Source organism: Mus caroli, unplaced genomic scaffold (assembly GCF_978045245.1).
Source record: "Mus caroli unplaced genomic scaffold, Mus_caroli_1 scaffold_5, whole genome shotgun sequence".
Classification (NCBI taxonomy): Eukaryota; Metazoa; Chordata; class Mammalia; order Rodentia; family Muridae; genus Mus; species Mus caroli.
Genome location: NW_028227260.1, coordinates 1868652 through 1894020, shown reverse-complemented (window position 1 = coordinate 1894020; position 25369 = coordinate 1868652). Strand labels below are relative to the sequence as shown.

Genomic DNA, 25369 nt, shown 5'->3' with positions numbered 1-25369 from the left:
TGTGTAGTTTAGGTATCAGAGTAATTATGGCTTCATAGAATGAATTGGGAAGACAATCATTTGTTTCTATTTTTGTGGAATAGTTTGAGAAGAGTTGATATTAGGTCTTCTTTGAAGGTCTGATACAACTCTGGACTAAACCCATCTGGTCCTGGGCTTTTTTTGTTTGGTAGACTATTGATGACTGCTTCTACTTCTTTAGGGAAAATGGGACTGTTTAGATCATTTATCTGATCCTGATTTAACTTTGGTACCTGGTATCTGTCTAGGAAGTTGTTCATTTCAACCAGGTTTTATAGTTTTGTTGAGTCTAGACTTTTGTAAGTAGGATCTGATGATGTTTTGGATTTCCTCAGGTTCTGTTGTTATGTCTCCTTTTTCATTTTTGATTTTGTTAATTAGGATACTGTCCCTGTGCCCTCTCTTTAGTCTGGCTAAGGGTTTATCTATCTTGTTTATTTTCTCAAAGAACCAGCTTCTGGTTTGGGTGATTCTTTGAATAGTTATTTTTGTTTCCACATTTCAAATTTCAAATGCTATCTTGAAAGCTCCCCATACCCCCCCTCATTCCCCTAAACACCTACTCCCACTTTTTGGCCCTGGCATTCCCCTGTACTGAGGCATATAAAGTTTGCAAGTCCAATGGGCCTCTCTTCCCAGTGATGGCCAACTAGGCCACCTTCTGATACATATGTAGCTAGAGACACCAGCTCCAGAGGGTACTGGTTAGTTCATATTTTAGTTCCACCTTTTTGGCTGCAGATCCCTTTAGCTCTTTGGGTACTTTCTCTAGCTCCTCCATTGGGGGACCTGTGATCCATCCAATAACTGACTGTGTGGATGCACATCTGTGTTTGCTAGGCTCAGGCATAGCCTCACAAGAGACAGCTATATCAGGGTCCTTTCAGCAAAATCTTGCTAGTGTATGCAATGGTGTCAGTGTTTGGAGGCTGATTATGGGATGGATCCCCAGGTATGGCAGTTTCTAGATGGTCCATCCTGTTTGTGTGTGTTGTGGCTTCATTTTCTTCAAACTCTAATAAGTCTTTAATTTCTTTCTTTATTCCTTCCTTGACCAAGGTATCATTGAGAAGAGTGTTTTTCAGTTTCCACGTGAATGTTGGCTTTCTATTATTTATGTTGTTATTGAAGATCAGCCTTTGTCCATGGTGATCTGATAGGATTGCATGGGACAATTTCAATACTTTTGTATCTGTTGAGGCCTGTTTTGTGAGCAATTATATGGTCAATTTTGGAGATGGTACCATAAGGTGCTGAGAAGAAGGTATATCCTTTTGTTTTAGGATAAAATATTCTGTAGATATCTGTTAGATCCATTTGTTTCGTAACTACTGTTAGTTTCACTGTGTCCCTGTTTAGTTTCTGTTTCCACAATCTGTCCATTGATGAAAGTGGTGTGTTGAAGTTTCCCACTATTATTGTGTGAGGTGCAATGTGTGTGTTGAGCTTTACTAAAGTTTCTTTAATGAATGTGGCTGCCCTTGTATTTGGAGCATAGATATTCAGAATTGAGAGTTCTTCTTGGTAGATTTTACCTTTGATGAGTATGAAGTGCCCCCCTTGTCTTTTTTGATAACTTTGGGTTGGAAGTCCATTTTATTAGATGTTAGAATGGCTACACCAGCTTGTTTATTCAGACCATTTACTTGGAAAATTGTTTTCCAACCTTTCATTCTGAGGTAGTGTCTGCCTTTTTTCCTGAGATGGATTTCCTGTAAGCAGCAAAATGTTGGGTCCTGTTTGTGTAGCCAGTCTGTTGGTCTATGTCTTTTTATTGGGGAATTGAGTCCATTGATATTAAGAGACATTAAGGGAGAGTAATTGTTGCTTCCTATAATTTTTTTTTTTTTTGTCAGAGCTGGCATTCTGTTCTTGTGGCTGTCTTCTTTTAGTTTACTGAAAAATTACTTTCTTCCTTTTTCTAGGGTAGTTTCCATCCTTGTGTTGGTGTTTTCCTTTATTATACTTTGAAAAAGGGCTGGATTCGTGGAAAGATATTGTGTTAATTTGGTTTTATCATGGAATACTTTGGTTTCTCCATCTATGTTAATTGAGAGTTTTGCTGGGTATAGTAGCCTGGGCTGGCATTTGTGTTCTCTTAGTGTCTGCATAACATCTACCCAGGGTCTTCTGGCTTTCATAGTCTCTGGTGAGAAGTCTGGTGTAATTCTAATAGGCTTGTCTTTATATGTCACTTGACCGTTTCCCCTTACTGCTTTTAATATTCTATCTTTATTTAGTATATTTATTGTTCTGATTATTATGTGTCTGTGTCAGGAGGAATTTCTTTTCTGGTCCAGTCTATTTAGAGTTCTGTAGGCTTCTTGTATATTCATGGGCATCTGTTTCTTTAGGTTTGGGACGTTCTCTTCTATAATTTTGTTGAAGATATATGCTGTCCCTTTAAGTTGAAAATCTTCATTCTCATCTATTCCTATTATCTGTATGTTTGGCCTTCTCATTGTGTCCTGGATTTTCTGGATGTTTTGAATTAGGATCATTTTGCGTTTTGCATTTTCTTTGATTGTTGTGCCCATGTTCTCTATGGAATCTTTTGCACCTAAGATTCTCTCTTGTATTCTGTTGCTGATGCTCACATCTATGGTTCCAGATTTCTTTCCTAGGGTTTCTACCTCCAGTGTTGTCTCACTTTGGGTTTTCTTTATTGTGTCTACTTCCCTTTTCAGGTCTTGGATGGTTTTGTTCAATTCCATCACCTGTTTACTTGTGTTTTTCTGTATTTCTTTAAGGACTTCTACCTCTTTAGCAGTGTTCTCCTGTATTTCTTTAAGTGAGTTATTAAAGTCCCCCTTGATGTCCTCTACCAGCATCATGAGATATGATTTTAACTCTGAGTCTTGCTTTTTTGGTGTTTTGGGGTATCCAGGACTGGTTGAGGTGGGAGTGGGGAGTTCTGATGATGGTGAGTGGTCCTCATTTCTTTTTTTTTTTTCTTTTTTCTTTTCCATTATAGACAATTGTTCTTATATTTTGAATATTTACAAGATACTCTTTCATTGAATGTATTCTTTAATAATCTGGTATTTGGAGATTTAAATGGTTTTTTTTTTTGTTGTTGTTAAATTACTTCTTCTCTTTTTATTTGACCCCTACTCAAAATGAAAGTTTTATTCAAAATGGCTTCAGTTTAGTTTCTTCTTACAACTAAAATAATCACATTCAACCCTCTAGGTATACTTATGGACCTGGAGGGCATCATCATGAGTGAAGTAACCCAATCACAAAAGAATTCACATGATATGTACTCACTGATAAGTGGATATTAGCCCAGAAACTTAGAATAGCCAAGATACAAGATACAATTTACAAAATACATGAAACTCAAGAATAACGAAGACCAAAGTGTCGACACTTTGATCATTCTTAGAACTGGGAACAAAACACCCATGGAAGGAGTTACAGAGACAAAGTTTGGAGCTGAGAAGAAAGGATGGACTATCTAGAGACTGCCATGCCTAGGGATCCATCCCATAATCAGCCTCCAAACACTGACACCATTGCATACACTAGCAAGATTTTGCTGAAAGGGCCCTGATATAGCTGTCTCTTGTGAGGCTATTCCGGGGCCTGGCAAACACAGAAGTGGATGCCCACAGTCATCTATTGGATGGAACACAGGGCCCCCAATGGAGGAGCTAGAGAAAGGACCCAAGGAGCTAAAGGGGTTTGCAACCCTATAGGTGGAGCAACAATATGAACTAATCAGTACCCCCATAGCTCATGTCTCTAGCTGCATATGTATCAGAAGATGGCCTAGTCGGCCATCATTGGAAAGAGAGACCCATTGGTCTTACAAACTTTATATGCCTCAGTACAGGGGGCCGCCAGGGCCAAGAAGTGGAAGTGGGTGGGTAGGGGAGTGGGGGGGTCTGGGGGACTTTTGGGATAGCATTAAAAATGTAAATAAAGAAGATACCTAATTAAAAAATAAATTAAAAAAATATCATAAATAGACCTAACAACATATGCTCAAAGTATATGAAGCTGTAGAGAGTGTAAATAGAAATGTGAATGGTCTTGGTTTCTGTTAGTAAGATTCTTACATTTGCCTTTCCCCATCTGGTAATCTCTGGAGTTAGTTGTTATAGTTGTCTCTGGTTGGAGCTTGTTCCTCTCGTGATTCTGTTAGCCTCTTTCAGCAGACATGGGAGACTAGCTCTCTACTCTGAGTTTCAGGGGTCAGAGTACTCTCTGCAGGCAAACTCTCCTCTTGCAGGGAAGGTGCACAGATACCTGGTGTTAGGACCTGCCTCCTGGCTTAAGATGAAGGCCTAAAATGGGACCTGTACCAGAAGCTGTGTTGCTTCTGCCTGTCCCAGAAGCTGTGTAGCTTCTGTAGTCCACAGTCTCACCTACACAGACTAGTCACTGAGGGATCCTGGGCCCAAGATGGCTACCCATTTTTAAAAAATAAAAATTAGACAAGCCTGTTCTACAGGCAAATTCTAAATTCAAGGCCAGCTTAATCTACAGTGTGAGTTTGAGACCACTCTGTCAGATATAGCTCAGGATATAACTCAGTAGTAGATTGATCGGCTAGATTGTGTGAACCCATGGTTCCAATCCCCAGCATCACAAAATAAAAACAAACAAAACCAGATGGTAAACCCATTAGGAGTCATGAGGCAGTTGGTTTTATGGGAAGATAAGTTGACAGGTTTATATGTTAGAGGCTGGGTGAAGATTTGTGAAACATAAAGCTTTGTTGCACTGTGATGTGGCATATGGATTAAAATAAGAAAGACTTTCAGCTGGGGAATATATCCAAAAATTATTATGAGAGTTGTCCAAGTAAAAACACAGTAGCCAGGATAAGGTCATGTCCTTTACATATGGTCTGATGACTTAAGTTCTTTAGTAATACAATGAATTTCCTTCTCAAGCTAATTTGTCTTCTTTGAAGCCAAAGCCTGAAAGTTGGTAAGAATGGGCGGTGGTTTGTTTGGGAAAGGCATCTGTGACCCAGACAGAATTGGCTCAATGAGAATACAGGGTCCCATTAAAGCTGGCAAGCCCCTGCTGTATGTGTGAGTGGCAGAGAGGGAGAATGGAGGCAAACAAGGTGCTACAGGCAATTCTTCTCCATTTCAAGCCTCATCTTTCTGAATATTCTGCTATTCATCACTGGCAAGAGGCTACACAGCACTCATGCCTATGTAAATGGTGAGCTCTGCGATGGAGTTTTTTTTTTTTCTTTCCTTTTATGCCCATTGCTGTCAAATTATTATTTTTACTCATGTTTGTCTTTAATCTTTAAAAAAATTAGAATATTTTAAGAAACCTTACCCCTAACAGTTGCTAGCATGAATGTCCCTTGAGATTATTATTTTTATTTTTACAAGACAACTTAAATATAAACTTTAAAATTTAAACTACAGGTATAATCCATTAGGTCTGACAGCCTCTGATAATCCCTGCTACCTTCTCAGACCTTGAGAGTTGTTTTCTTTTAAATCAGGCTTATAATCTTTTATTCTTTTTAATTTTGTTTATTTATGTTTAATGTCCATGAATAATTTCCATATGTTGGAAGTTTAAGTTTATCATAACACCAAAATGATACATCTAGAAATAGATTTAAGAATTTATAAGATCTTCAAACATCCATAAAACACTGAATGTTTCGATAAGATACAAATATAGCAAAAAAATATTCTTTTGAGAATTTCAGATATTAGTACTGTATTTACATCATTTTCCTGTCTCTTTTCTCCTTGCAATTTCTTCTACCCCTTTTCAAATTCATAACCAGTAATTCTTTAATTATAAGTCTTACTCACAGGCACACACACACACACACACACACACACATACACACACACACATTTATCAATATCACATTTCAAGATCATTTACTGCTAGTCATATATGTTTAAGGTGACCTCTTTGGAATCACTAACCTATCAGAATGCTTGCTCCCACAGAAGACTGATTCTTCGTTTCTCAGAAACCACAAATTTCCATGTGGCTCCTTTTCTAAGGGTGAAAGCTTATGAGAATTCTTCAATCTATATTGGCATGTCAACTGTCTTTCTTTCCTTTGATATCTACAGATATACAAAACAAGAATAAGAAAACTATAGTTCAAGGGCCAAATGTGACTACCTACATTTAAAAATAAAGTTTTATTAACATATACCCATGAATGGTCATTTACCAATTTGTGACTACTTCCTCACTGCAGTGACAGAGTCACAAAAGAAACTACTTGGCCTACATAACTGAAAACATCTATTTTCTTCTTCTTTGCAGATAAAGTGTGGTGGTCACTGACATAAAGGCAAAAAAATTTGAGGTTCTGTTATGTTTTGATCCAAGCTGCACCACCCCTATTTTAGTCTACAGCCAAACATATATTGCTTGCTGTTATATTTGTTAGGCTTTTTCCCCATGATTGTCTGAACTGCATATGGGCAGAAGGTATCTCCCAACTGTAACTGTGCTATGAAGTTGGACAGTGTGGTATTTATACCAAATGGTAATATGTTTCTCTCTGTGTGGTAACAAACAACAGGCAGTATTCAGAACCAATACTGAATTGACAACGATATAGCAGCTACATCAAATATCCATAAGTAACTCTGTTAGGAATTTTAGTGGTAAACATTTCAAAACACATGTTTGTTTTGAAAGAGAACTTTTCTTATTATGTATATTAATAAATCCAAATATAGAAAACTTGGCATTATTGTTGGCATTTAGTCGGCTTCGCCCCATAGTTACCTGGCAAGAGCCAGGTATGCCTGACTCACTATAAAAGGGCTCCTTGTCCCCTCCTCACTCTCTTGCTCTTGTTCTCTCCTCTTCTCCTCTTGCTCTTGCTCCCCCTCTATCCCATTCCCTTCCCACTCTCTCTCCACATGCTCATGACCTGCCTCTACTCCTCTACTCTCCCCTTCTCTCCCTGCCTTTCTCTGTCTCTCAACTCCCCCCATGACCTAAATACACTCTATTCTATACTATATCATTGTGTGACTAATACCTATGGGGAAGGGATGCCTCAGCATGGCTCCCCTCCCCCCACACCATACAATGCCTCCACCAAACATATTTATTCCCTCTTATCTTTTTATCAAACACAACAATTACTGACATCTTCACTACTTTTGTGAGCTGAACAAGATTTTAAATGTGTAGTTATTGAAAGTGCCTAAAGAGTCGTGCTTTCACTTTTCTCAAGCTCAGAATGATGTGTTTGAGTGTTTAGAATACTCTACATTAAAATGTGAAATCTTGATTTGTTTGGTCTCTGCTCCAGAGTCTATTTAGCACAGGTGTATTTTAGGTCCAAGTAAATATGGCAGTCCTTGAAAATAAGGTGTTCATTTCTCTCCTCCTTTCCAGGATGTTCTTCAGCAAGAAAACATCTGTGCTGGGATCTCTCTGTTTTGGATACTCTTTGTCTGTTCTTTTGTTGAATGGTTTTTGTGCAACACTGGATCCCTCTCTAAGTAGAAACTCAAGCAAGCATAGCCATGCTCTTATTAGGCACTACTGTTTCTAGCACTATATAGAGACTTGCTGCTGCTTAAGTATATCTTGAACATCATATAAATTGTCAATAAGTAAATGCCTTTAAAAGCACTGTTTATAAGCCTTAAATTGCTATTAGAATTTAAGATAGTGTTCTATAGTAGGAAGTATAACTCAGATAGTAATGTCTTGTTTTAGACCTCCCCCCCTCCACATACACACACACACACACACATTTTATTTGTATTTCATGTGTATGGGTATTTTGCTTACATAGATCTCTGTGTACCATGTGCATGCCTGATGCTTTAAAGATGTCAGAAGAATTAGATCCATTGGAACTGGAGTTATAGATAGTTGTGAACTTCCAAATGTGTACTGGGAATCAACCTGGGCCCTCTGGATGAGCAGTGGTTGTACTTAACCACTAAGCTATCTCTTCAGCCATTGTTTCAGACTTTTAAATTTGAATAAGGTTATACTATTTGTTATTTTTCCAATAAACAGTGCTTTTTCATGTCTTTTTCTTTTGTGAACTTGTTTTTAGGTCAGCCATTTAAACTGGATCCCAAATCTGCTCATCGAAAACTGAAGGTGTCCCATGACAACCTGACTGTTGAACGTGATGAATCATCATCTAAAAAGAGTCACACACCTGAACGCTTCACTAGTCAAGGAAGCTATGGAGTAGCTGGAAATGTGTTCATTGATAGTGGCCGTCATTACTGGGAAGTGGTCATAAGTGGAAGTACATGGTAGGCAGCTTCTGTATATATTTCTGCAACTGTAAAAAGGCACGTGCTATTGTGTACCTTGTCAAGGACATGAATTTACAGCTTGCATCCATTCTAAGACCCAAACTTACTGCTGCGATAATGCCACATAACACTGAAATCAGTGTCAATTCAATAGCAACCATTGATTAATGCTAGCAAATATATATTTGTTGGTTAGCTGATAAGGGTTAATCTCAACTAGGTTTATACTTTAAGCTAGAGGTTGGGTCTAGTTCTGTTCTATGTGTTTGTTTCCAACACTGCAGAAATCTAACATGGTAGTGCAGGTCATCCTCAGGTATATTGTCAGTTCAAGGCTATATATATATATATATATATATATATATATATATATATTTGTTATATATATATAATATCATTCTCCTTTTATACATGAGGTAACTTAGGCCCAAAGTCATAAAATTCATAGTTGGTAGTTACAAATTTTGTGGTCAGGGCTCTAACTTTTAACTAGCAACCCACAAATAAAGGACAAGAGAGTTAATGTCTTGATTTTACAGTCCAGGGCATTTTTGTCCCAAGTAGTCAGCCCGAGGCTGCTATAATGGGCCTGCAGCCACAGACAATGCATATATAAATGGCTATGGCTGAGTGCTAATAGAACTTCATTTGTGAAAACAGGCAAGGGTCAAGGGTTGACCTCTGGATTGTAGTTTGTTGATTTGTGCTTTTAATTTCCAGAGTATGCCATTACTAACTAAAGGGTGATATAGTTTTCAAATGTTAAAATTATGCTTTAGAGCACAAAGTAGTATATTTAATGAGATATGGCTGTCATGAAAATCAGAAGAGATATTGTGGAGGAAGAAGATGAGAGTGGTGAAAATGGCTAAAATTCTACTAAAAAGTAATTTTAATTTGGATTAATGCAAGAAATGCAATGTATACAAAGTGCACACAGCTGGGTACCAATCAACCCAAATCTAAGAAGTAACTTTGCACTGAATGGCTATCCCTACTCTTAATAATAGTATCTGCATTAGCCTAGCGGATAGTTTTTCATCCTTTATTGTCCTCCGAATTCTCTTTGCCTTGACCATTTTCATGTTCTAGCATTCTTTCAAGAGTGCAGAAAATAAGTCCTACTTCTTCCAAGGCTATAGAATTCATTGGCACTTGAGATGTGACTGTGCGCCTTTATATATGTATACATATGGAGGCCAGCTGTTTTCCCCAGTGTGAGAATCATAGGCATATACATACCACTGCACTTAGCTAGTTTTTCCTCTTTTTAAAATTTTTAATTAAAATAAAATTGCTTAATTGTCCCCTTACTCTTCTTCCTACATCTTCCATGTCTGCCACCTTTCTTCCAAATTCATGGGGTCTCCTTTTTTTTTTTTTGACTAATTTTAACCATTATGGTTACATACACATATAAGTAAATCTATATGCATCTAACCTGCTGAGTCTGCGCAGTGTTGCTCCCTATATGTTTCTAGGGCTGACCATGTGGCATTAGATAACCAAGCAGGTGGCTTATCCATAGGAAAGATTTGTTCTCCCTCTTCCAGAAGTTAATTTTATTTATAGCTTTTTATTTATGTGTAGGGACCCATGGGATTTCCCCTGTGTATAGTGTGATATTTATTCTTATTGAAATTGTTCAGTCTTGTTGAGATTTTGTGAGTATAGCTTTACTGTGATACCTAGATTTTTACATTGAACCTGGATGATCAAGCTTCAGGTCTCTGAACCAAATGAACCATTTCCCCAGACTGGCACTTGAAACTTTGAGCTGTGTTAAGGCCAGATAAAAGCACAAAGGGAAATAGAATTTGTGAGCAGAAAAGCAAACATTTCTAGATAATTGGTGTGCTGTATTAATCTGATATTTTGAAATCTGGTGTCTAAATGATTATAATCTCATTAATAATTATTTATAATAAATGGTACATGATCGTTATGATCTCATTGCCATTAATGAATAGTGTGCAAAATTCTACCAGGCCACTTTAGTTACATAAACACAGATCAGCATTACCTTTAAAACACCTTCCAGATGTCCAAACTAACTCATGTATGGAAAAAAGAAAATCTATAATTAATTGCCATACATTGAGTCTTTACATACAAGTCGGATTGTATCCATTAACAAATATATTGTGTAAAAAGTAGTTTCACATTTCCTAGAAGGTAACAGCAAGAAAATGTAGGCCCCACAATTAAATACCTATGATACCTTGACTTACAACAGTTAGTATAGCATGTTCTTTTTCATGAAATATGTGCTTGACTTTAAATTAACATGTACATTATGATCCATGTAATAGGACATGCTAACATTACTCTGAGAAATACAGTTTGTGTACTTTTGAATTTCTCCATGTCACACTGTGTAGCTTAATGGAACATTCCACGCTACCTACACCTTTCAAGCTCAATGGACATCTGGGCATAGTTTCATAGATTAATGATAGAATAATGGTATTTCCCTTTGCTTAATGGACTGTATACTTGGTTATTTTCTTGCTCGCAAATGCTGTAAACATGTACTCAGTGTTAATGAAATGGTGTTACTTAAGGCAGTAATAGTGGGTTTATACCAACATTAATACACTAAGAGTGGAGAGGACAGCATGCAATTTTGGATTTTTCTAATTTGAACTTTCTGGTGTTCTGAATAAAGTCAGCCCTCACTGCTACAGCTATTTCAAAGGGCTCAATAGACATTCAAATTAAAAATAAACATTAGAGGTTTTTTGGGGGTTTTTTTGTTTGTTTGTTTGTTTTTTTTACTTAAAATTTGTATGCACCATCAGGAAGGAAATAATACAGTCATTGTTATTTGGGGATGCAACTTGAGTTTCCACGTTATCTAAAAAGTGAAAATAGTGTCTGCTAAGCTGTAGACTACAACTTCATAGGAGATGTTTTAAGTTGCAAAATGCATTTCATGGGCCTAGGAAGATGGGTTAGTTGGTAAAGGGCCTGACATGCAAGCATAATGAACTGAGTTAGGATCTCCAGCATCCATGTAAAAGCCACACATTGGTTGCACATGCCTGTAACCCTAGTATGGAAGTGAGAGAATACAGACAAGAGGATTCCCCAGAGATCACTGGTCACCCAGTGTCAAATTCTGTCCTCCATGTGGGCATGAACTAACTAACTCTTTTCTTTCTTCCTTCCTTCCTTCCTTCCTTCCTTCCTTCCTTCCTTCCTTCCTTCCTTCCTTCCTTCCTTCCTTCCTTCCTCCCTCCCTCCCTCCCCCCCTCTCTCTCTCTGTCTCTCTCTCTGTCTCTCTCTCTCTCTCTCTCTCTCACACACACACACACACACACATACATAGACAGAGAGAGGGGGTGGCAGGGCAAATATTCAAAAATGTATTGGTTAGCTCTTGACAAATAAACAGAAGTCAGTAAGGACCCACAAAGATAAAAGGAGTCAGATGTGTGGATTAATAGACGGCCTAGCACACTGATATAGTGGCTTATCCATTACATCTACTTGAGTTGTGACAATTTTTTAAAGGTTTTTTCTTTTTATTCTTTTTATTCTTTCCTTTAAAAAAACATTTTATTGATCCCTTATATGTTTCATATCATGTACTTCAATCCTGCTCATCTCCCTGTCTCCTCTTATCCTCCCTTCACCCTTGCAACCTCCTTCCTGAAATAAAAAATACACAAACAAAACCAAAGCATAGAAAACAACTCATCTTGGATGCTGTAATGTCATAGCGTGTCCCACAGTATATACCCCTGTCTACACATCTTCACTTGTAAATGTTCATTGCAATGAGTTATTGGGCTGGTTTGGGATCTCTAGTTTCTGTGACACCATTAATATTGGATTCTCTCTGAGACTCCCAGTCATCCCACAGTTGCCCCGTGTCATATAGATCCTGCATCTTTGGATCAGTAGGACTGGCCTTGTCATGCATCCCAAATGTTTACAGATGATATAGATTTGGGGATGGACCAACTCAGGGCCCTGGATCTAGCCCTGGGTCCAGCCAAGCTGGTCAGCACTCTGGCTCTCCGTTATCTGCACCACCAGGGTGAGCTCTTCAGCACTGTTCCAGCTAGGACAGCCAATGCTGCTGTCAGCAGGAAGCAGAGTCAACTCTTCTGCTTTCCTGACCTCAGGACAGCTCACTTAGGCCTTCACCTTCTATAAGGACAATTGTGTTGTCCAGACAAGGTACAGGGCCTGCTTCCCAGAGTGCTAGAGCAAGTAAGGGGGCATGGATAGCTCTCCCAACAATCAAAAGTAGAGAGAGGCCACCCCATCTAATGACAGATGAGTGGCACAGCCAGATCTCTAGTGCTCTGGCTCTCAGGGCTGTCTCACTTGCATCTCTTCCACCAGAGTGTGCTGCAGCAGATGAGAGACAGGGCCAGTTCACCAACTCTCGTGACTTCAAAACCAGTGGGCATGTTTTTTAGCATACCTCTTTTAAAGAGATTGTATTTTATATCCAATATATGTGATTTTTCTTTTCTAAAAATGTTATTGTTAACTAAGACCAGTGAGGTTTTTCTCTCTGCTTAGGGTAAGATACCATATGTCAATATTTGATTACACTGTATTAAGGCTTGAATTCAGGGTTATATACTCTTGATTAATAATGATGTGTTTGGCTTATGATATTAGCTGTGAAATGTTTTAAGTATTAAAGCACATGTCTCAGTAATTTAAAAAGAGATTAAGAAACTGAATATTGTAGGAAAATTCTTCAGATTTTTTACTTTTGACTAGTAAGTAAGAATATTTAGAATAACTGGGTAACTGTCTGATCAATGAATTTTAAAATGGTTTATTAATTTCTTTAGAACTTTATGCAATGTATTTTTCACTTAGACACATTTTCTCAACTTCTCCCCTTTTATCACCTTATCAATCCTCCTATTCCTTCCCACCTGACTTTGAGATTACTTTTTTTTCTTCTTTCAAAGTTGAATTCATAAGTTTTACTTTTAGTATTTTTGTTTTTTGTTGTTTTTGTTTTGTGTATTGTGTGTGTCTGCCTATTTCTATCTGTCTGTCTTTCTCTGTCCATCTGTATATTCTTCTGTCTGTCTGTCTCTGTTCATCTGTCTGTTTCTGTCCATCTGTCCAGCAATTGGTCAGTTCATATATCAATCAGTCCTTCTGTCTCTCTATTCTTCTGTCTGTCTCAGTCCATCTGTCTCTCTGCCCACCTGTCTGGATCTGTTCATCTGTCTGTCTGTCTATGTCTGTCCCCCTGTCAGTCAGTAATTCTATCTGTCCTTCTGTCTATCTCTGTGTGTCCATCTGTCTGTCTCTGCCTGGCAGTCTGTCTGTCAAGCTGTCTGTTCCCTTGTCTGTACTTCTGTCTTTATCTGTCCATCTGTCTATCTATCCACCTGACTATCTGTCCATCTGTCTGTCTGTCCATCCGTCTGTCTGTCCCTGTATGTCCATTTATCTTCTCTGTCCATCTGTCCATATATCCTCTGTCTATTCATCCATCTGTCTACCTGTCTGCCGTTCTTTCTGTCTATTTCTGTCTATCAGTCTGTCTGCTCTTCTGTCTCTGTCCATCTGTCTATCCATCTTCTGTCTATCTGCCCATCCATTTGTCTGTCTGTCTATCTGTTCTTCTGTCTGTCTGTCTCTAAGCATCAGTCCATCTGACTGCTATTGTATCTGTCTCTTCATCTGTCTGTCTGGCTACCTGTCTGCCTGTCTCTCTCTGTCCATTTTTCTTTGTCCATCTGTCTGTCTGTTTGTTCATCTGTCTGCTTATCCATCTGTCTGTCTGTCTGTTTCCCTATCCATCAGTCCTTCTGTTTGTCTGTCTGCTCTGTCTGTCTCTAACTCTGTCCATCTATCCATCAATCTATCTATCCATTGGTCTGTCTCTGTCCATCTGTCTGTCTCTGTTCATGTGTCTGTCATCTGTCTCTGTTTATCTGTCTATCTATCTGTCCTTCTGTCTGTCCATCTCTGTTCATCTGTCTGTCTATCATATTTCCTGTCCATCTGTCTCTTCATCCTTCTGTCTGTCTGTGTCTGTCCACCTGTCCCAGTCCATCTAGTCCATCTGTCTATCCTGTCTTTCTGTCTCTGTTCATCTGCCTTTTTGTCCATCTGTATATCTATATGTCCTTCTGTCTGTCCATCTCTGTTCATCTGTCTGTCTATCCATATTTCCTGTCCATCTGTCTGTTCATCCTTCTGTCTGTCTGACTGTGTCTGTCCACCTGTCCATCAGTCCATCTATCTGTCCATCTGTCTGTCCTGTCTTTCTGTCTATCTCTGTTCATCTGCCTGTCTATCCATCTATTTGTCCTCTGCCCATCCATCTCTGTTCATCTGTCTGTCTCTTTTTACCTTTCCATCGGTCCATCTATCTGTCCTTCTGTATATGCCTATCTGTCTGTCTCTGTTCATCTGTTTCTGTCTGTCCATCTGTCATGATTATTTGTCTATCCATATGTCTGTCTGCTTCTGTCTCCCTGTCAGTCCTTCTCTTTGTCCATCTGTCTTGTCTGTCTGTTTATCTGTCTCTCTCTGTCCATCTCTCCACCAGTCTATCGGTCTCTATCTCTGTCTGTCTCTTCATCTGTCTGTCTGCCTGTCATCTGTCTCTGTTCATCAGAGACATAAGTATCTATCAGTCCATCTATCTGTCCATCTGTCTCTCCTAACTTTCTATCTGTCTCTGTTCATCTGGCTGTCCATCTTTCCATCTGCCTATCTGTCCTTCTATCCATCTGTCTCTGTTCATCTGCCTGCCCATCTGTCCATCAGTTCATCTCTCTGTCTGTCCTGTCAGTCTCTGTTTATCTGCCTGTCCGTCTGTCCATCTGCCTATCTGTCCTTCTATCTGTCTCTGTTCATCTGCTTGTCCATCTGTCCATCAGTTCATCTCTGTCTGTCCTGTCTGTCATCTCTGTTTAATCTGTCTATGTCTGTTCACCTGTCTGTCTGTAGGCCTGTCTGTCCATCTGCCTGCATGTCTGTCTGTCTCTATTCACATATCTCTGTCTTTGTATATGTCTGTCACTGTTTATTACTCCATTCATTCATCTGTCTTTCTGTCAGTCAGTCTATTGAAACCAGAAGAGGCTGTTGGATCCCCTAGAGCTAGAGTTCCATGTGGTTGTGAGCTACATAATATAGTGTTGGGGATCAGAATCAGGTCCTCTGAAAAATAGCATGTATTCTTAATAAGCCATTTCTCCAGCCTTCTCAAAGATATTTTTAAAACCTTAAAGTGCAGTAGAAAATATAATCAGAAAATAATAAATTGCACCATTTCTGGTGAGAGGGACAGAGTACATAGTGTCAATTAAACTTGTGGCCCTTTGAGTTATCCTACATTTCAATTTTGATTTTCATACTTACTGTTAGTATGAAATTAGGTAGTAATGATATAATAATAGCTACTGAGAATTACATACCAGCCATTGTAATTGGGGTTTAAAATGCATTTTTCTTTTACTCTTTAACTTGAGGATATGGAGACTATAATTTTTCCTATAGATAAGACATTGAGATTGAATGATGACAGAAGACTTAACCTCATATGTGGAAATCATTCTCACTGCTTGCCTTTGCCAAAGTACATCCAAAGCCACAGACAAATGGCAGATATGATAGCAGTTACAAAACTTAAAGTCTGTTGATAGAATAAGCCTAATAAGCTTATATAGAGTCATGGTCCCCAGTATGGCAGCCCTGTTCCATATAAAGCTATTTAAATAAACTTAATAAAAATTAAAATTCATGAAACTGTGTTTAAAATAAACAGGTGGTAGATACATAGATAGGTAGATAGATAGATAGATAGATAGATAGATAGATAGATAGATAGACAGACAGAGAGACAGAGGTGCTTCCATACTTATGCTGAGTCGATACACTGACAATCCCAAGGATAACTAAAAATGCCACAATTAAAAAATAACTGTATTTCTGACATCATCTATCCTCCTGAATGTCATAGCTAAACTTGACCTGTCATGAATATTCTCAGGTTACTTATGAGCCTTAAATCAGGATAACTCTATCACAAAGTTCTACTTGTAATAAAGTCTTGATTTTCTTATATCTTTTGTTGTCTTTGGTACATTATAGTGTATGGTATCACATGTGTTCTCGTATCATGCCCAATGTCATACAAAAGTACATTATTGTATATCACAAGCTAAGGAGATAATCAAAACTCAGAGGATGATTTTGCTGATAGTACATTGCTTTAATAAGGTTTATTTACACTATCTTTAGTCCGGGCATTCTAAATTATGGATTATCTGTAAATTTAAAGTTGATTTCCTAGGCTCACCAGCCACAGTTCCAAGGCCCAATTGTCATATGGACATCTGACAACAGAACTGAACAAAACAAAACACTTCAATTGTTATAGGAAGATCTGGGCTGGTACAGAAAATTTTACTGCACAGGCATTCACAAAAGAGATACAGGGCAGTAAAATGGAAAGTCAAGATTCTCTGGTAACATTTAAGCAGCAAACAGAAAGGTAGGTCAACATACTGGTCACCTTCCACCTCTAATGTGTTTAGGAAGGACAAAGATACATATTTAGGTTTAAATACTTAAAGGGAGTGTGATCACAAATAAATGATCATGTTAAAAAACACCTGTAGACCACAAGCAAACTTTACTTACTTGCAATGTGATTTTTTTTTCTCTGCAGGTACGCCATTGGCCTTGCATACAAATCGGCTCCAAAACATGAATGGATTGGGAAGAATTCTGCTTCCTGGGCCCTCTGCCGCTGCAACAATAACTGGGTGGTGAGACATAACAGCAAGGAAATCCCCATCGAGCCAGCCCCTCACCTCAGGCGCGTAGGCATCCTGCTGGACTATGATAATGGCTCAATCGCTTTTTATGATGCTTTGAACTCCATCCACCTCTACACCTTTGACGTGGCGCTTGCGCAGCCTGTGTGTCCCACCTTTACTGTGTGGAACAAGTGTTTGACGATTATAACTGGTCTTCCCATCCCAGACCATTTGGACTGTACAGAACAGCTACCTTGAGTACCTGGCCCCAAAGCAGCCCCAAGGAATTACAAAGGTTGAGGCCACTGTTTAGGGGATTGAGAAACTAAGGCTTCCAGAGTGTAATGAAATATTCCCCAATTTGTCCAGAAACCAGCTCAGATAGGGCTCCACATGGGAGATTTCCTTCCTTTTACTGTGTTTTGTATTAAGTACAGGCTTTAATCATTTCTTTAATTTTTTGTATTTAGAGGAAAGTCTATAGATTATTTATAAAAGAAGCATAATTTGGGTCACAGCTGTTAGGAATCACTTGGTTTTGTCCATTAAGAGGCCCATAAATTTACCAGCCCTTTACCAGTTTCATTTCATCAGTCTATGAGCTTGCAAAAAAAAAATCCTTTTGTAGATTTGTGTTTTTTCACTTTCTTACATTCTATTCCATACTAAGGCCATGCTAGGTACTTCCACTTAGAATAACCGAATATACAGCAAAAGTAAAAGTCATTTTGAGCCTAGTAAGGAAGTACACAGGCTTCCTTACTCTTATTTAAGTTGAGATATTTTTACTGTGATGTAATATCAGAAACTTGTATTGGATCAAATAGAATGAAGAATAAGGGAGAATGGAAGAATTAAATTTGGAACTCAAGCTTAGCCATGACTGATGGGAGGATTTGGGAATCCATAAAACTTTGGTTATATATTCACCAACTTCTCCAGGGCTGAAGCTTTTGGGCTAATATCTTGAATGAGATTAAAATTAACTGTTGTCATTTGATTTCTCCAAATGGTTTAAGAATTCATGCTGAATTGGGTTTTATCAAAAGTAGAATTCTGTTTTATTTCATAGAGCCGTTTTACCTTACCTCTTACCAGTCATTTTTGGGTCTATGAAATTTTTTCACTACATTTAATAGGTGCCCTACTTTTCCTTTCCACAAATCAAATTATCTTTTCTTTCTGGAGCTACAGATTCGGAGCATGGCCGGTTACAGATAGCAATCCCACTTTCAACTGATTTTGTTTTCTGGGACATGAGCACATGCCCTTAAACACTGTCCAAATATAAGTCACCAAAAACAGTATTTATATGTAATGATAAGACATATTACACAAAGTACTAGTCACTAGTGTACATGCCTTTAAAGTTACAGTCTTTTAGTAAGCACATTTTGAAGATATAGACATCCCCATATATCCTAGTATAGTTTATAATAGAGTTGTAAGAAAAAAAATCTAATTTACTGTTACTACAGAAAAATCTGCCAATAGAACCTACTAATAAAATTACAGCTAAAATTCTTTTCATACTGACCTGATAAACTGTAGTGGTCTCTGGATTAAGACTTTCTCAGGTGATCTTGGCATGGGACATTGGCATGGGTTCACCTTCATTAAGGATATTGACCTGTATAAGTGGTTTCAATTGCTAAAATATTTATCTGGGCCACCACATCAACCAGTCATTGACTGAAAAGACCAATGGATTGAGGCATTGGTTTTGGTGATTTTCTTTCTTAATCAAATCACCCATTTCCCAGAAATAACTCGATACACTCTTCATTTCAGCATCACATGGTCACATTTGATGTGCAAGCCAATCTGGATTTCATGGAAGACAAAGCCAGTTTCCTGTGTCTTTCTGTCCCTTCCCTGGCAGATGATGTCCTTTTTCTTAATGGATAGATTTTATATATTGACTATATTATTTATACCCAGATGAATATTTTGATAGCAGCTTAAAACAATTTCACATCTTAAAAATGGACACCTCGGTGGAAAATTTTTCATTTTTCTCTAAAAATTTATTAGAACATTTTGACAGTATAAAAATATGTATTTGCCTTCCCTGAATAAACCGAAAAGGTTGTCTCAGTCATTTTATGTACATTTTGGGTAACTGGATAATAGATATTTTAATGCACTTTGTACACTTACAGGTTCTACACAAAAGGGTCTAAAACTCAAATTCTGAGTTTTTAAAACCTCATTGTCTCCAGGTAACAATAAATGCTACAGTTTGCCTTATGATGTTAACATAAAGCATTTATGATCAGGACAATATTTCAATGGATATGTTTTTTCAGTATAAAGATGTTACTATTCAGATTTTCACTGCAAGCTTTTGAGGGTGTGTTTTGGCTATTTTTGTAAGGACAAGACAGATTATGCTATAATTTTGTTGTGCAAGTCTTACTCTTGGCTAACTTAAAAACATTGTGGATGTAGCAGTTACTATTTCCAGGTTGTCATATTTACGGAAAAATGTGTATATGGTGAAAGACCACAGTGTTTAATTGCTGTAATGATGTAGAAAAGATTTCTGTGTGGATTTTTTAAGTCTAAAAATACATGATGTAAACATTTGCTGCAGTTTAACTCTGCATTTTCTTTAAATGGATTGGGGCCACTCACAGGAAGCATTTATATAGAGGGGCAAAAGAAATGGCAGTGCCAATCAAATTAGTACAACAAAATTGATGAGTTGTCAATGAAAGCTTTAAAGGCTTGGCACCGTGTGCATGTGAATGATTCAGTTGCCAAGTGCCCTGAGCACAGAAAGAGCCTACCTAAGCTTGGTATCATGTTCTCTTTTCATTATTATAAAACTTAGTGATTTTTGAACATGGGACCATCATTTTCACTTTTGCACTTGGCCTTGCATATTATGTAGCCAGTCCTTGGAACAGGACTCCAAAACATGGTACTGCTCTTCCTAATGGATAAAGAGAAACATGTTGCTTGTTGAAACTTGCCTTAGATTCATTCATACTCAAGTATGAGTCTAAATAGTGGAAGAGTTGAGAATGGATGTAGGGTAAAAATTTTCTCTCCAGCTTTAAAAGAAAGTGACTTCAGAAAATGACTGTATAGATGATGGTTTCTGTGGGAGGAAAAGCAACCTGAACATGGACAGACTTTTATTATGGTACTGATATATGGACCTTGAACTTCCTGAGGAATGAGCCAGTGCCCTCTACTCAAGATGGATTTGTATCTCAGCTCCAGGGGTGCATACAAATTGTTGCAGAGAGACATGTGACTGCCTGTTCAGTGCATCTGGTGCTGGGAAGCTGACATCTGGTCTCTCTTGGTAAAGCATCAATGGCATGCAGAGACAATGACACTAGCAAGAGAAATGTTTTGAAAATAGTGCTTCTCATCAAGTTCTTGATTTTGCTACCCAAGAAGACATTTGGCCTTATCTGGAGTCAATTTTGGTAATCGCAAATTGGAGACATGTTGCTCCTGGCATCTGGTGGGTGCAAGTCAGAAATGCCATTAAACATCCTGCAGTGCACAGTGAAGCTTCTCACCAGAAAATGATATATGGCTCAAGATGTCAGCTGTGTCCTAGTTTAGCTACTCTTGAATGTTTGCTTTTGTTCAGGGACAAACAAAAAGGCACAGAAGTCAACACCTTCACAGGAGTGGCACTGTCATCCCTAAAATTATTTACAAAATACTTACAGTAAGCCTGATTTCTAAAGCAATCTAAGACGGTGGGAATGCACATTATTGAGCTAAGTGTTGTGATTTGATGATCTTGTTGTAGAAAGGAAGTTTTTTTCTATGTCTCCTTGGAGCAGCATACTTTCAATCCCTGGTACTTGAGTCAACTGCCAATCCCCTCAGTCCAGAATCTATTCTCGATTTCTGTTGTTTCCTGGTTCAAAATAAAATCCTTTTGTGGCACCAAAACATGTCTTTACCTGGTTTTGTTGCCTTTCTTCATTTTATTTTTTCACATTCATGACCTTATTTGACATCTGCTTGTTGCTCCCACTATTTTATGTTATGCAATTCATTTTTTTTTGACATCTGAAACTTTCATAACCAGTATCCACCCTTCCACATTCAAAACATTGTTGCTTTACAAGACTGAAAAAGCCTTACATGGAACTTTAAACACTATAAAAGCAAACTCCTTAAGGAGTGGAAACCCATAGTAGAGATTGCTTGATATCAAGTCTCACAGGGGTGATAGGGAAGAGAGGAACAGTGACTGTCAGCAGATGAACAGTGGTCATTATAGTGTGGTCTGCAGTCATTCTTCCAGGTGGTTCATAAGTATATTTCCATACCCATTCCCATGTCAATACCCATGTCAGGAGCCACAGGAACTGACTCCTGTATTTTGGAGATGAAAGCCCTTTTGGTTTATGTCAGTGCTAAGCAGAATGAGTTGCACAGAGCCACAGTATCAGGACCATCAAACACAGTGGAAACTCCCTTTCTGTCTCACTTCGAGGCTTTTGGTCAGTACCTGTGAAGATGGTATCCAGCAATTTGAGTTCCAACAAGCATTATATAGATTCTGGTACTACTGAGAGTTTAGGAGACAGTCTCTGTAGAAATCCCTAACCTCATAGCCTATATAAAAAGTGTTTTCCACCGTGAAATGTGTTTCTAAGGCTAGGTATTTTCAAGACAAAATGAGGTTGTACAGAGATTCCTCATCTGACTGCATGAAAATGTTCTTGTCCGTACATGCTGACTTCAGTACCCAAGGAGCTGAAGGGGTCTGCAACCCTATAGGTAGAACAACAATATGAACTAACCAGTACCCCCAGAGCTCGTGTCTCTAGCTGCATATGTAGCAGAAGGTGGCCTATTTGGCCATCGTTGGGAAGAGAGGCCCCTTGGTATTGCAAACTTTATATGCCCCAGAACAGGGGAAGGCCAGGGCCAAGAAGTGGGAGTGGATGGGTAGGGGAGCAGGGCAGGGGCAAGGATATAGGGAACTTTAGGGATCGCATTTGATATGTAAATAAAGAAAATATCTAATAAAAATTAAAATTTTTAAAAAACAAAATTTACTGGATTTTTATCATTACTAATAATCAACAAATAAAATCTCATAGCATCTAAAAAAACAAAAAACAAAAAACAAAAAAACATGCTGACTTCTGAATCCTACCTATCCTGACAAGGGTTGAAATGTAATGCAGCAGCATGCACTTTCAAAAGACTTTATTCTGAAGCTCATCCAGGATTTCCAGTCAGTATTATGGCCCACATTGGTGACTTTAAGGTTCAGATGGTGAACCCTAGGGTTTTCTGGCACAGGGTCTCTGCCATAACTCCTCCAGTCTGTGGTCATAGAAATACGTCAGTAAATGGCTGTGATTGGGAGCCAATAAAACTTGGCCAGCAAGCTGTAGGTTTTTTTTTTTTTTTTTTTTTTTTTGGCCTCTGCTGTAGTGGATGCTGGACTACCCAAAGTCCTGGGGCATTCTCTACCCTCTCATTCACTCAAGACTGGACTCTGTTCACTTCCTGTCTAAGTGAGCTCTAAAAGTTCTTAGCAATATTAAATCCCATCAAATCAGGGAAACCACTGAACCCATGGAGAACTGGTTATGGAGTACTTAAGATAGGCCCATTCAATGGATATAATAAGATTCCCTCATTTGATAGACTAGGGTGGGGCATGCCAATGTTATAATGATTAGTTTTACAACCTTAATAAGGTGAACTCAAATCAGACTTCTCACTAGTGACAGGTGTGTAAATGTATTTCTCTTTGACGAGCATTTTAAGTCCATTCCATTTGAACTTTTGAAACTTAAAAGATACCACTATAATTAATCTCCTTTTAAAGTTACCTTGAAGGGTATGACAAGCAATTCCCAGGGCAGTCCACATGCAATTCTTTTTGTCTTAATTCACGTAATATATTTATTGCTTGTAATAATAATAGGAAGACAAAAGGGGGGCACATGGCACTTGTAAATTCCCTTTCCCTTGAATATCAGCGTTCTCCAAAAAATACACGCTTAGATAAAAGTAAGGTCTAGGACTTAAAGAAAATCCTTTCTTTAAGTTGTCCTAACTTAGGATGGGCAATCTATAGAAAGGAATGCAGTTTTCTCTTTGGATCTTATTAAAGCATGATTAGATAGGAAGCATATCAATTGACAAGCAAACATGTCATGGCCTAAAACCAATTACCAACTTAAAAAAATAGTGCAGAAAAATGATTTTTAAAATACTGGTTCTTTTGCACTATTTATTCTCAAAGCACGATTTGGATGATGGCCATTAAAGCCTATTCAACTTCACTAGTGCATTTCACATACTACTAACAATTGTCCCCTTACCTAATGGTATTTCCCCTCCAACAACTGGCCTCTTGCACCTCTTTTCAGTCATGCTTCCCAAAGGGCTGTTCTTACCTGCTACTGCTTTGTGCGCACCCAGCAATGTACCTTTCTATGTGCCATCAGAAGCTAAAATGCTTCCATTACACTGATATAAGTGGCATCCACACTTAAAAAAAAAATCATTCTCAAGTCTTCACCTATCCTCATCTTGACATATCACAGTTTATTGAGATACGCAAAGCTAACTTCTTTTTAATCTTGCCATAAGCAAAATATCCCTTACATTGCCTCCATCACCACTGTGTGCAAAAATTGTTTCTGAACACAAATTCAAATCCTGAGGTCTAAGTTTTTCTCTAAGCTCTGCCAAATGCATTTGACTGGTAAGGGGGTAATGACTTTCAGAAACCTAAAGGACACCTGGATTTCAGTGTGTTCAGAATTGCACTCATGATCTATGCTGGAAAACTCCTTCTAGCCAAAATTCATAGATGTATATTTGATGTCATTTTTGTCCTCTGTGCCTAATCCATTACCACCTCCTTTTAACTCCTAAGTATGTCTTTGACCTCTGCACACAACCTCCATCCCTTTCATGTCTCTAACCTCTGCCACTGAAGTGATAAAGTCCTCCCAACCTTTTTTACCTACTTCCTACTAAACTTTGCAATTCCATGGGAGTCTTTCTGACATCCCAACTTGAGCCACATTCCCCTAACATCCACTCACAGGTATCCTTTCACTGCTCATCATCTTCGTGATGCTCTCCTGGTTATATATATATATTTTTACTCAGTGAAAATTTTGTTTACTATTTCTGCTCAAATGCACTTCCCAGAGTTTAATATCTCTGAAATCGATGACCATGATTTGTTTAGCCAAATATTTGCCATATAATAGGTAACTAATAAATATTTAGAGCCAAATTCCGGTTTCCCATGGATGTATTTTACTATTTTCTTCTAAATTCACAACATCTATCATTCTTTAAAATTTTTATTGATAAACATTTTTATACAATATATTTTGTTATCATATTTCTCCTTCACTTCTTCCGAGACAATCCATGCCTCCCTAACCACCCAATTTTATGTTCTTTTTCTCTATTTTTAGTATTATTTTTATTGTTGAGGTTATAATACAGTTATAGCATTTCTGCATTCACTTTTCTTCCTCCAAATTCTCCCATGTATGCTGGTGAAGGCTATTTACATATTTGTATTTCTCAAAACGTACTCCTTCCCATAGATGACCACCACATAAACCACAAAATAAAAAATATACACTGAGGGCTGGAGAGATGGCTCTCAGCAGTTAAGAACATTGGCTGCTCTTTGAAAGGACCCAAGTTCAAATCCCAGCACTCACAGGGCAGTTCACAACTGTCTGTAATTCCAGTTCCAGGGAATCTGACATCCTCAGAAAAAATATATGTGGAGTCAGAATACTAATGAAAATAAAATTTAAAAATATACACTGAACTACAGGCAAATAAAAAAATTACTGAGAATGGAAGAAATGGTTTTTACCAGGGTAGAGCACACCAATTTGTTATCCAATATCAGATTATTAAACCCTGAAAATATACATGTAAATAACATTATACAGACTAAATAGGCTTCATTTATGAATATATATGCATATTCATAGTCATATAACAACATTTAATGAAAAACAGAAACCATGAATAGAGAGCAAGGGATACATACACGAGAGTTTATAGGGAGGAAAGGGAGTTGGGAAATGATGAAATTATATAATGATTCCAAAAAGAAAAGTAAAATACAAAGCAAATCTAAAACAAGTTTTTAGTGATTCATGCAAGTAATGTGCATGCAAAGATTTGAATTGCATTATGTCAATTGTCAAATGTAGTATTTTATCCTTTATATGCTTTAAAATTAAACAAAAGATGCACTCGGGAGGCAGAGACAGGCAGATTTCTGAGTTCGAGGCCAGCCTGGTCTACAAAGTGAGTTCCAGGATAGCCAGGGCTATACCG

The 25369-nt window shown here is 38.0% G+C and overlaps 1 protein-coding gene across 4 annotated transcripts in view; it reads left to right on the top strand.

Annotated features, from left to right (window-relative positions):
• Positions 1 to 20999, top strand: part of Mid1 (midline 1) — a 369236-nt gene extending 348237 nt beyond the window's left edge. For all 4 annotated transcript variants that reach the window (XM_085837898.1, XM_085837899.1, XM_085837896.1 and 1 more), the window contains exons 9-10: positions 8063 to 8270; positions 16948 to 20999. In XM_085837898.1, coding sequence (XP_085694024.1) covers positions 8063 to 8270; positions 16948 to 17296 — 557 coding nt within the window. In that variant the 3' untranslated portion in view covers positions 17297 to 20999. The remainder of the gene's footprint in view (positions 1 to 8062; positions 8271 to 16947) is intronic.
• Positions 21000 to 25369: the final 4370 nt, after the last annotated feature.